Source organism: Bacillus rossius, chromosome 6 (genome assembly GCF_032445375.1).
Source record: "Bacillus rossius redtenbacheri isolate Brsri chromosome 6, Brsri_v3, whole genome shotgun sequence".
Taxonomy (NCBI): domain Eukaryota; kingdom Metazoa; phylum Arthropoda; class Insecta; order Phasmatodea; family Bacillidae; genus Bacillus; species Bacillus rossius.
This window is the reverse complement of record NC_086334.1, coordinates 21874259-21887240: the sequence shown is the minus strand read 5'-3', so window position 1 is coordinate 21887240 and position 12982 is coordinate 21874259. Positions and strand designations below refer to the sequence as shown.

Here is a 12982-nt window from a genome sequence, read left to right as displayed (position 1 = left end):
TATATTAATCACTCGGCTTGGCATTCTTTTAAAGAATTTAAACGTAAAAAATTCTATGTCCGTGTTTCTCATCATAATTGTATTTGCAACATGAGAAGACAGAATTTGCTCGTTTACCGAGATTAAAAGTTACACAACTCTGGCGCGTATTGCACGTGTTTTTTTTTTTTTTGTGGAAAACTATTAAATTATTTCCGTAACGTTATGCTCGCATTGGAGTGGCTGCAATTGATAAAAGCAACAGGAACGCAACGTGGCTGACAGAGAGTGAGAGAGTGAGAGAGTTCGTAGCCGTCCCAGAAGTGGGGCAGTGTGACTCCCGGAAGCGCGCTGTTCAACCCCCCAACCCCTCGGCCAAGCTCACCTCGTCGCTCGGACAAAGGGACTGGGATACGGCCACGTGACGCGGCTGAAACCGGGCGCTGAGAAGCCCTCGGCTCTCGCGCGCGAGCAACTTGTCACAAGAGAAACGCCAAACAAGCAGAAATAACACTGTTTGATGTCGCCCGCGCAGTATAGCTGCTGGAAGTCGATGGCTCTCCCTCTGCTGTTTCCACGGCATCAGTTTCCCGTTCAAAACTATTTATTGTAGTGTCCAACTCAGCTACTCGTAGCTTGTTAAAACTCACACTCAGTTTGAAAATCCATGTGCGCTGCTACAGCCAAAAGAAAAAAAAAATGTGTGCTTTGAGTCCACGCGCGGCAGAAGTGAAACTTCTTGCTTAAGTATTACATTATTAGGCATAGGAAACATAAGTGTCTTTGGCAGAGGTCGCAGATCAAAATAATGTAATGAAAAATGAAAGTATGCGAGTGCTAAATTGTGTTATTATGCAGTCCCCTCAGCAAAGAAGCTTCACTTCAAAAATCACTTTGTCAATGTGAAAAGTAAGCATTCTTTGTCTTTGGCTTTTCTTAATGTGGAGATATCCCCTTCTTCGTGGTTTTTTTTTTGTTTATAGTTTGGTCAACTACTTTGAAAACATAAAATACATATTTATAACAAAGGCTCATAATGACGTTCAGTATCTTCCATCAGGTTATACTGCAGCTAAATTTTACGAATTTCATAATAGCAGTTGTTACATTATTTGTGTACTTACTTGGGGAAATATTTATACACTAGACTTTAGCATTAAGTTATATAAATATATATATTCTATATACAACGACTTGTTTATCGAGACTTCAGACGTTGAAGAGAAACATGGCGATGATGAAAAAAAAAGTCTTAACTCAACTCTGTGAAGAAAAGTGGCTAGGCAGCGTATTTATAGCCGGTGCAGAACAGAGTTCCAGAAATATTTCTGCAGTGTTGCGGAAATATCTCAATGTTTACAAAATGGTGTCTTGTGCCGTACGGGAGCGAGTGGTTTTAGCCGCGAGGAGCGAACAGCATGCGAGTAGCCGTCAGTTGGAGGTCACGACCTATTAATGGGCCCGCCAGGCTAATCAAAACAAAACGTAAAAAAAAAAAATTGGTTGTCTGTAAAGTTGGTTTACGGTCGATAGTTTAACGTGACAACATTGATGAAATGATTGCATACTTTTTTAAATAAAATTTTATTTTATTTCATTTTTATTGAATTGTCACTATGAGAAAAATCTGCCGGCGAGGGAGCCCTCCTTTCCCGGTAAACAAGTCGGCCTACACTGGGTGAAAAATTGCCGCGCGAATAACTAACGCCTAGCGTTTTTCACACAATGAAAGATGTGTTTAAAAGTTACTTCTACATTTTATTAAATACACGCAAACTGATTTAAATAAACGCATGGGCAAAGTAAGTTAGGTTACAAGTTTCAACGAGATATTATGTAAGGCGCAAAAATAAACAGAGTTAATTTAACAAGTAAAAACGAGATGATATAATTTACCGCAAGGTAATTTAGAAACAAATAACAGTGAATATTAAATGAGATCTACACATGCGTAAGTTTATTTACCACGCATATTATAATGTTTAAAACATAAGCTATAAAAATTATATCGCATTTCAATATATTAAAAAACCATTACGTACCGTAACATTTAATTAAACTATTAACTTACGTGACTCTATACAAATGCGTTTCAACAGTTAATTAAAAATTATAATAAATTATCAATAATTTCATTTAAAACATTAACTTTGACTTGCGTGGTTGTTCTGTCAGGACTGTGAACACAGGCGTGTTGAAGGAACAGCTAAATGACTGGCTAACTGGCGTGAGGAAAGCCTTCCCCCACCCGCATGACGGCCCCCCCATTACCATTGGCCAGGTAGGTAGCGTACGGTCTAGTGTCGCTACGGTCTTCTGGGGGCGACCCATTTCATATGGATACAAAGAAGGAGTTAATTGAAATCTACAATTTAATTGATAAATTTACTTTTATTTGCACTCATTAATTCAAATATGTTTATTAATTTAACGAAGTGATTATTTTAACTATAACTTCTATACATGTTTGTTATTTAACTTCTTCAAATCTCTGTTATTCTGTTAAGGATAGGACGATGATAGGAAAAGTAGGAAACGAATGGGAGTGTTTCAAGTATAATGTGCCTCGAAAGAGTCAAATCGATGGTTGTCCCAATCGAGTGGAAGAGAGATAGATGCGGCGTAGATGTAATAGATGAGATAGATGTGAGCGTAACGTGACAGCGTAACGGGACAATGTGCGTTACGGGACACGTTCATCGATTTATTAGACGTCACGTCAAAAATTGCGGATGAGTTCCGACACAGCCCACAACTTATTTATCTCTCTCTCAACCCCTCCCCTCCTTATCTAGTTGGAGCTACAAAAGTACAGAGGCCTTGCGAACGTCGCTGCTCGAGTAGAAGTATGCCCTCGTTGATGAGGAGGGGGAGTGGGGGTTGAACATTATAAAAAAAAGGGAGGGAAACTTTGTTGGTTTCGTCCGCTCGTACTTTCTCTCGAGTTCCCCCCCCCCCTTCCCCAACGCACCGACCCTAGCCCTTGTGTTAATCCCGCCGCCGCCGTCGTCAGCGATTTTTACGAAATCATGTAAATGCGGGGTGGGGCGGGCTTGGTGAATATAGAGGGGTCGCCCCGATGAAGGAGGGGGAAAGAAGCAGCGAGGATACCTTTTGCCCCTTCGCCTAGAGCGGCGTTTGATGTCGCGCCCCGCGCACCGGCGCCTGTAGAAGAAAAGAGTCGTTGGACCCGGTATTATATCCCGGCGCCGTTTGCTTCCGTCCCGCTCCAAGTCGGGGATGAAAATCCTGAAGTTCCATCCATTCGGTGACCACGTGCGGGAAGCTTCGTGGGCTCACGTGCCCGTCGACTGCCTGTTGGAGTATTCTCGGAATCCAAAAACATCAGGCGGAGGCTACCGTAAACAGGGGCACCTCCTGCGGAATGACATGACCCAACGAAGTCAAAATTGCTATAGAGTGTGAACGGACCAATAAAATACTCAAATACCATCAAATCCTTAGTATTCGAAAGATTCGAATTTCGAGAGAAAATATCTGAAGGAGTAAATTAAAAAAAAAAAAAAAAATTCAACACTGAAGTTAACCAGGGCCATGTATTTTTCCTCCATACCTGTCCTGTTGATTCTTTTAAAATGTAATTATGTAAGTAAAATTACAATATTTATTGATTTTGAAAACATAATTTGTGAAACAACTATTTAAAGGATAGATATTTAAAGGACATAGTTCATTACCTTTTTTTAATTTATTGTGTAGTATTTTATTTTTGGCCTTAGATTGGGATTCAAATGGTATATTCGAGGTTCTCTCTGGGATTCGTATTCCAAATAGGTACTTACCGATTAGAGAAAATCGGGATCTGACCCATCACTAGTTTGGAATCGATATTTTCAGAATGCATAGTAACTCAGGACAGCGACATGTAAAGAACGTGCTTTGCGTGGTATGTAGTCACAATGCCACGACTAAAGCCGCGTACACACTTGCGCGCCGCGGCTGCAATGCAACACGCCACGAACAGGATTCGCCAGGTGTGTACGGGCCCTCGAACACGCGCCGAGCGTGCGCCGCGCACGCCACGAACCGCGCGCCGCGAACCGCCAGCTGTCGGTTTTTTCGACGAACACAAAGGGATTCGGCGCGCCAGTGTGGACGTGTTTGCAGCTCGCAGCGCACACGCAGCGAACATGGAGTGGAGCGAAGAAGATATGTTGGGCTTGATTGAAGTGTATAGAACACATCCTGTGCTTTGGGACCCAAGTAATAGAGACTACTACAAAAAAGCTAAAAAAATGGATGCGTGGAGAGACATAGCTGTTACAGTCGGGCAGTTAGAAGATGAATGCAGGAAAAAAATGATTAGTTTGCTGTCGTCGTACAGAAGGGAGAAGTCAAAAGAAAAAAACACAATAGGGACTGGTAAAGGTAAGATTTTATTATACTTCTCATTGCAAGTAAATTAATGTTAATTTTAGGTTTCACAGTATTTTGCTGTACCGTCGTTGAATACCACATTTAGTAGTCAATACGTAGCTCTTATATATAATAGAAATTGTTGTTATCAGTACATTAAATGTACATTAAATGTATTGCATATTGTATATGTTTAATAGTTTACACTACCTTTAATTGAATGAAACTGCTGAACATAGAACAATCAATGTGTTTATATAACATGACAAATTATATCCTAATTTTTAATACTTTTTAATTAATTGACACACCTGAATATAAAATAATTATTGACATATTTTTAACAAAAAATTATGTAATCCTGGCGCATGTTTTTGCAGGTACTTCCGAAGTGTATACCAGCCGATGGTTCGCCTACGAGTCGTTAAAATTTCTGGAAGGCAGAGATAAGCCACGGCCAACAATGAACACGGTAAGCTCAACATTTTAACAGTACATGTTGATAGTTTTTATAAGTATGATTAAATGGCGAGAGATGTATCTTGGCCTTATGTTTTAAATTATTTAGCCTTAAAATGGAAGATAGTAAAAAAGTGGATATAATACCATCAAATACACTTATGTGTCTGCCAACACCATTGTAAACCTCTCGAATTAGGCACACACGTTAGTTTCAAGCATATGACTTCTGCCACGATATCGCACCTTCTTTAACGCAGTAGTCTGCTAGTTCATCCCTTATTTTTTGAAAATGGGCAGAGGATCTTCTAGGAATACTTCTTAATGGAACCAGGGATGTCATATTTTCATCCTTTCTCCAGGAACCTTCCGTCAAGACACCACCTTCCTCGTAGTCCATTAATTCTTGCGGTGTGTATAGGTTTGTTGAATGCCGTCTTAAATGATTGTGCAGATGTATAATCGCAGTAACGATTAATTGAACTTTCTCAGGTTCCAGGAGGATTGGTTTTCTTAAAACCCTGAATACTGAACTTGCTATTCCGAAGGCATTCTCTACCACTCTACGGGCTCTGCTTAGCCGATAATTAAATATTCTTTTACAAGAACCCTTCTCTAAATCTCCAGAGTAAGGTTTCAATATATTTTCTCCAAGGGCGAAAGCATTATCAGCTGCAAAAAAATACGGCACTTTCATCTGTCGTCCAGGAAGTTCTGTTGGAGATGGCAACCCCAAAGTTCTCTTCGTCATCATGTCATACAGTTTACTGTTGTTAAAAACTCCCCCATCCGAAATTCTTCCTTGGCATCCCACATCAGCAAATAAAAAGTTGTAATTTCCATCTACCAAAGCAAACAATACAATACTAAATTGTGATTTGTAGTTGTAAAACTCGCTGCCAGAGTTCATTGGAGACTGTATAATGACATGCTTGCCGTCGATAGCTCCCACACAATGAGGCAGATTCCAAAGATCTTCAAACACCTTCACAACTTCCATCCACTCCGCGGGATTTTTGGGGAGCTGAAAGGATAGATACATACATGATAAGACAATAGTGGTCACAGACATAATATTTCTGTATGACCTCTCACATGAAAATCAGGTTACTTCATTTTCATTTGAAATTTACCTAGGAAAACAGATTCTTTTGGGAACTATTTAAATCGTATTTTTGTGCACTGTTAAGAGAAAGTATTTAATATGAAAATATCTACATTTGTTTTCGATGAAAATTTACATTCCCTCACAAGTATTGCCCTTTGTTTTCAAATATTGAAACTTTCTGTACTGACAAAGCTAAGAATTTTTAATGTAGAGGGATTATGTAATAAATACTTTTATCGCAAGTATATTTATGTTTATTAATTATTATGTTTAAGGAGCCGGTGATCATTGAAGGAAACCACGTCCATCAAGAACTGAATGTGCAAAATGAAGACCAAGAATTTCTTTCTCCAAGTGCACCTAAGCGAGCAAAAGGAAGGCAACAGGGTGATGGAACTGCACTGCTAGCGGATGCTGTTAGCATTCTACAAGCTACTGCTGGAAAATTCAACATGTCTCCTGAACAGAGCGAGATTAAAACATTTTGCGCATATTTATCTTCCAAAATGGCGACATTTTCTTCAGCTACAAGATTGGGGGTTCAGCACGCTGTTTATGACATTTTGATGAAAGCAGATCGAGGTTTGTTTGAAATACCTACATACAACTATGGTCAAGGTCAACTATTTCATTCCAATGCACCTGAAAACTATTCTACTCGCATGTATATGCAACAGCCAGCTTCCCACTCATCAACTTCATCAGTTTATCTTCCTGCTCAACAACAACAACAACAACAACAACAACAACAACCCTTTGAGCCAAATCTGTCGCAGTCTTCTCCAGCTGGTCGGTCCCCGACACAAATGACTCCACATGCACAAGTTACTATGCTACCTAGTGCCTCGGCTACAAGTATACAAACAAATTCAAGTCACACCATTTCACCGCTGGCGTCAATGCAAAGTCCTTTATCGCATTCATCTCAGTGTTCTGATGATTTTAATGACTGTGTGTAAATTGCATCACAATTTTTGTGTTAATTTATTTATTTGTTTATGTGAACTACTCTGATTTAATTTGAATTTAATGAGTTCATTTATTTAATTTTTCTTTCTTACATCATTTGAGTACTGTATTTTTGAAAATATCGTTTTATAAATAAAAACTTAAGCAATAAGAACGTTTATTTGTTCTAACGTTCAACTTACCTTGATATTTTCTTTCAACACTTCAATTAACGCTGAGCAGACTTCTGTTACTATTCCTCCTATAGCCTGCTTTGAAATTCTGAACAGATATTGCAGACTTGAGTACGAGTCTCCTGTCGCTAGAAACCGCAATGTCACGGCTAACCTGGAACATTAAAATTGAAAACCTGTGTACTTAAACATATTGAACATTAACACTTTTAATAATGCTGACAGGGAAATTGCTGTCAGGCATTAGTACAAATTGTAAACAATTCATAGGCTACTTACCGATCTTGAATAGTGATCGGTTCTCGCAAGTGTGTTTCCTTCTTACAGATTTTTGGTCCAATTTTAATCAATAAATCTTCAAAAGTAGTCGGGCTCATTCGTGTGAAATTTTTGTATTGGCCACTTATTTCCTGAGCTTTCAGGACTCCTAACATCTGGTTAGATACACGATCTTTAAAAAGATTTGAGCACCACCATCGTCGAGATCGACGCTTATGTTTTCGTTGCATACAATGGTAAGCAGCTATTACAACCACAGCACTGCTAACGAGAAGAATTTCGTCTTCCTCGTCGTACATGACCGGCTGAACTGCGGTGTTCGTCAGTCTCAGGTGGTTCGCCGGGTGCGCGGCGCGCGCTCGCGGCGCGCTGTGTCGCTCCGCGCCGCGCGGGTGGCGCGCGTTTCGTGTTGCATTGCAGCCGCGGCGCGCAAGTGTGTACGCGGCTTAACGCAACATCGTACAGAGTCCCAGCACGACAGAGTCAGTAACGCAGGGCCACAGTGTCACGGCAACGTTAAAAAACGACCAACTCTAATTAGGCCTACGTCTGTCGGCAAGTCTTCCCGAGACAAATGTGTCCCATAAAAACAATATTTGTTAGCTGCAGTATAGGATGTTTTTTGCTGTTCACGGTCGAAGAGCATAACAATAAAACATGTAGTCTTCTACTGCACAATGTGAGTTTGAGTTCGTGTTGTGTCTGAGAAGCAGTGGCGTAGCAAGCGGGTGGCAGGGATGGCCTCCGCCAGGGGCGCCAGAGCAGGAGGGGCCACCGCTGTGACGGTTTCGCGGTTACTGAACCCTCCCCCCCCCCTCTCTTTTAATCCATGGGGAGGCCCGCCATTTTCATGTCTGGCCAGGAGCGCCAGTCACCTTAGCTACACCATTGCTGAGAAGGTGTGATGGTGCAGGCCGTGTGCAGTGTTGTGTCTGAGGAGGTGCATGATGGTGTAGGCCACGTGCAGTGTTGTGTCTGAGAAGGTGTGATGGTGCAGGCCGTGTGCAGTGTTGTGTCTGAGAAGGTGTCACGGTGCAGGCAGTGTGTAGTGTTGTGTCTGAGAAGGTGTGATGGTGCAGGCCGTGTGCAGTGTTGTGTCTGAGAAGGTGTGACGGTGCAGGCCGTGTGCAGTGTTGTGTCTGAGAAGGTGTGATGGTGCAGGCCGTGTGCAGTGTTGTGTCTGAGAAGGTGTGACGGTGTAGGCCGTGTGCAGTGTTGTGTCTGAGAAGGTGTGATGGTGCAGGCCGTGTGCAGTGTTGTGTCTGAGAAGGTGTGACGGTGTAGGCCGTGTGCAGTGTTGTGTCTGAGAAGGTGTGATGGTGCAGGCCGTGTGCAGTGTTGTGTCTGAGAAGGTGTGATGATGTAGGCCGTGTGCAGTGTTGTGTCTGAGAAGGTGTGATGGTGTAGGCCGTGTGCAGTGTTGTGTCTGAGAAGGTGTGACGGTGCAGGCCGTGTGCAGTGTTGTGTCTGAGAAGGTGTGATGATGTAGGCCGTGTGCAGTGTTGTGTCTGAGAAGGTGTGACGGTGCAGGCCGTGTGCAGTGTTGTGTCTGAGAAGGTGTGATGATGTAGGCCGTGTGCAGTGTTGTGTCTGAGAAGGTGTGACGGTTCAGGCCGTGTGCAGTGTTGTGTCTGAGAAGGTGTGATGGTGTAGGCCGTGTGCAGTGTTGTGTCTGAGAAGGTGTGATGATGTAGGCCGTGTCTGAGGAGGTGCCACGACGCTGTGTTGCAGTGTGGAGCATGGCGCTGGACCTGCAGGGCCCGCTGTTCCTCCTGGAGCCGCCGCACCTGGTGGAGTTCTCGAACGCGTCGGGCGGCCGCGTGGACTGCCAGGCGCACGGCAGCCCCCCGCCCGCCGTGGAGTGGCTGGGAGGCGGCGGCGGTGGAGGCGGCGAGGAGCCGGCCCTCGAGGTGGCGGGGCTGCGCCTCGTGCACGCCAACGGCTCGCTCGAGTTCCCGCCCTTCGCCGGCGACCGCTACCGCCACGACGTGCACGCCGCCGTGTACCGGTGCCGCGCGCGCAACCAGCTGGGCGCCGTGCTGAGCCGCGACGTGCGGGTGCGCGCCGGTCAGTCCGCCCGCCCCTCCCCCCTCCCCCTACCTTCTGCCAGTCCCGAACACGCCCGAACAATTCACCTTCGGCCAACTTCGGATATTTGTTTTATTCTTGCGCAGTAAAAAATGAATTCAAATACCTATTAAAAGTGGTTGGTTAGGTTAGCTACATTAAAAACACTACGGACGGTTAGTTAGGTTAGTATAGCTACATTAAAATAATAACAGAGAAATATAAATATATTTATAAATAAACCCGAGGTTGGCCGAAGGTGAATTGTTCGGGTGTAATCGGGCAGGGACAGAACTTGATCGGACATCTTAAGGCTTCCCCTGTCTGGAGCCGCTCGGCCTCTGGGCTCGTCGGGGCGTTTAGCTGCGACACTCCCCTCGCCCCGGTAGGATGGCGACCGCAACGTCGGTAGTATCTTCGCCTCGGACGCGGTTGCAACCCAGAAGGCCGAGCGACTCCAAACAACTGCCGTGAAAATGATAATGCCCGGCATGCGTTGCAATGCCTCTTTCATTTTTTTTTTTTTTTGTAATTTGTTTGAATCAAGTACACATATACAAAACATCTCTCTCCATCTATATCACTAAACACCTTCCTCTGTATCTCTCTATTTATCTAGCTCTCTAGACAAGCGCGCCACCATTGTTATTCAGACCATAGAAAAAAAGGAACCGTCAATAAATACTTGACTGGTAATTATCCGATACTACTCGCGCGCTACCTTATATTCTGCCTTAAGGGTTGGTTTTTTTTTTTAAATCTCGCCTAGACAGTGACCTTCCTCGTGTTTCGAAGGTAAAGTGAGCAAAATTTAATCGAAACTTTGCAAGAACATCAGTTATGACTTGCTTGTTGCGTGATAATAATTATAATAATTTTTTAAAATTATATTATGTTATTTACTGTAACTTCTCTTTTTTCCTTCACATAATTTACAATATCACAATTACTATTTATTTCAGGAAATGTAACATACATGGTTACATGTTTTAATCATATTATGAAAAATATTTTTTTACAAAAAAAATAATTAAAATACAAAAGAGTATCTTAATCCTCAATTTTAAAAAAAAATTATAATTTTTAACTAAGATTAAGTATTTAAAATAATTAATAAAAGAATAAAAGAAAATTAACAATAAAAATACCTGTGAAATAAATATTAGAGGGTAATTTCAATGTCAGTTAAATTATTCAGTCAAATTTGATAAAGCCACTATATTTTAATCAGATTATTATATTATTTTTTATCGACTTGTTAAGAACAATTTGGCAGTCTATTTTTAAAGTTCCGTTTACTTCAACTTTTTTTTTGACCAATATAGACTCTATAAAGTTACAGCCATGCCATACCAGGGACTCGAACCCAGAACCCTTTGTGCACCGAGAGCCGGCGTGCTTCCATCTGCGCTGCGGATGTGGTCGACTCGTCTGCAGTTGGACGTGTGACGGCGAGTCTTTGTGTCGGGCGGCGGGAGGGAGGCAACACGGGAAATGGGACGAAGCGCGCGAGAGAATCTCCGAGAACCATTATTAAAACCTTTCCAGCGCAGTCGGAATTTCCACGTGTTCGCTCGCGCGAGGCTGGGGTGGCGGGGTGTTTGGAAGGGGGGAGGGGGATGGTATTCGCGCATTCGCGAAGATGGCAGTCAAGTGCGACCCGCAACCTCCCTTTTGCCCCCGACGTTTATGATGAAATTCAAACTTCCAAGTCCTGTGGCCCTCCTCCACTATAATGACTTTGATCAACGCGACTCCTTAAATCTCGCTTTGGTGGTATCTACGCCTAATCGCCTCACCAGTTAGCTGTTCTTTGGCGGGAGAGCGTATTTCCTTGCTTTCAAGACGAGTGAAGCTCGCGATCTACTAATGAGGCGTCGTTATAGATTTAATAAGTAAATGCTCACAAGTGTCAAGTTCTATGTTTTCAAAAATTATATGCTAATTATTAAAAAAAAAATTTGACAGCTTTTTTCTCATGAGACAACACGAATAGTAGTCGTATAAAAAATATATATATTGGTTTGAGCTTGATTTATAACATGGTGGAAAGATAATGCTACAATTACTAAAGACTAAAACTCTACAAAATTTAAAAACAAAAAATATTTTTGCAAAACTCCGTTCCCCCGGAGAAACCCCCGGAATGGCCACCGCATGGGGAGCCCAAGAAAAGAAACGGGCTCCCCAGTTGGAAGCCACCTGGTAGGTTTTTTTCTGTTCCACCCACCGTTTCTTTGGTAGCCTGACTTGTTACAAGGGATTGTATTCCTACCAGAGAAAATGCCGCCATTTTGTCTGGGCAATCCGCCTTGGAGGAGCCGGGGCGCGAACCCGGGTCCTACAAGTCACAAGGCAGGCGCTCTACCCCAGAACCAGAGTGGTAGAGCGGATACTTGCAGTATTATGTTATTTCTCGAGTTTACTGTAGTTTCGTGTGTCATCAACACGTGCAGTACGTGCAGTAACATCTAACCTCGGTAACGAACAAATTTATGTGTTATTGTGTTGTTCGTACAGCATGAATGATGTAATTGTAATTTCATAACAGTGAAATATAATTTAAATAACTAGTCTGGCAATTTTTTAGTTGATTTCCTGAAAACAAACTTACAGTCCCGCTGTAAAATAACCATATGGAATTATAGACTAGTAAAAAATTGGTTGCCTGTAAAGTCGGTTTACGGACGATAGTTTAACGTGACAACGCCATAAAAAACATTGGTGAAATGATTGCATACTTTTATGAATAAAATTGGATCATTTTTATTTTAATAATAAAAGAAAAAAATACTTGAAATTATACTAGTAATCAGATTTTTAAAATGTAAGAATAATTAACCTTTATTGCCGAAATTATTGTTGTAATAAGCAATGAAAATCACATTAACTTTTCACTTCACTTTATAAACAGTCGACGAAACAGTTCACGTGTCGCGGATAGATAGCGCGATTCGTTCGGTTCGCGTCCGTCACCGTAGATATCGACACCGTAAGGGAATAATATTAATTCGTTTTTTATAATACGATTTTATAACAAATACGCATCCCAAATACACCAAACTTATTTATGATGTGTTACAAAATTTTTAAAAACATTGTGCAAAAGATCCCGGGTGTAATTTGAATTATTATGTGTAACTGTAAAATACCATTGTTCGTTAAAAACGTATTTGAATATTCAACATTACTTTTAAATAACCGTACCGATTGTGCTGAAAATCGGTGGACGATCGTTAAATTACATAATATTAATAATTCAAACGACGACAATATGATTGAATAGTCAAATCGATGGTTGTTCGGTTGTTCCAATCGAGTGGAAGAGTGATGCGGCGCACACGTACAATAAGCGTAACGGGACACATCGTAGTGGGACAATGTGCGTTACGGGACACTTTCGTGCGTGCAGCCGACTATCATTGATTTATTAGACGTTGTCACGTCAAAAAAAAAAGGATGAATACAAAAACACACAGAAAACAAGCCAAAATAAGCTGATGTCAAAGTTAAATGAGTATACAAAAAAAAGAGCATTCCGGGAAGGAACTTATCAAAAAAATTTACAGCA

General features: G+C 41.9%; 2 protein-coding genes across 2 annotated transcripts in view; both read left to right on the top strand.

Moving 5' to 3' along the window:
• Positions 1–3950: 3950 nt before the first annotated feature.
• On the top strand, positions 3951–7355 carry LOC134532839 (uncharacterized). The gene is made up of 3 exons (XM_063369805.1): positions 3951–4368; positions 4737–4828; positions 6199–7355. The coding sequence occupies exons 1-3, from the start codon at positions 4131–4133 to the stop codon at positions 6880–6882; spliced, it is 1014 nt and encodes a 337-aa protein (XP_063225875.1). The 5' UTR covers positions 3951–4130; the 3' UTR covers positions 6883–7355.
• Positions 7356–8248: 893 nt separating this feature from the next.
• The window catches only part of LOC134533403 (cell adhesion molecule Dscam2), a 104851-nt gene continuing 100117 nt past the window's right edge, over positions 8249–12982 (top strand). Inside the window, exons 1-2 of the mRNA XM_063370925.1 lie at positions 8249–8312; positions 9076–9411. Of these exons, the coding sequence (XP_063226995.1) occupies positions 8249–8312; positions 9076–9411 (400 nt within the window). The remainder of the gene's footprint in view (positions 8313–9075; positions 9412–12982) is intronic.

Excerpts from the sequence above, each read along its gene's own strand:
- LOC134532839 (XM_063369805.1), top strand. The coding sequence starts at position 4,131 with ATGGAGTGGAGCGAAGAAGATATGTTGGGCTTGATTGAAGTGTATAGA. Across the intron at positions 4,369-4,736 it reads CACAATAGGGACTGGTAAAG|GTACTTCCGAAGTGTATACC; the intron begins GTAAGATTTTAT and ends ATGTTTTTGCAG. Across the intron at positions 4,829-6,198 it reads CACGGCCAACAATGAACACG|GAGCCGGTGATCATTGAAGG; the intron begins GTAAGCTCAACA and ends ATTATGTTTAAG.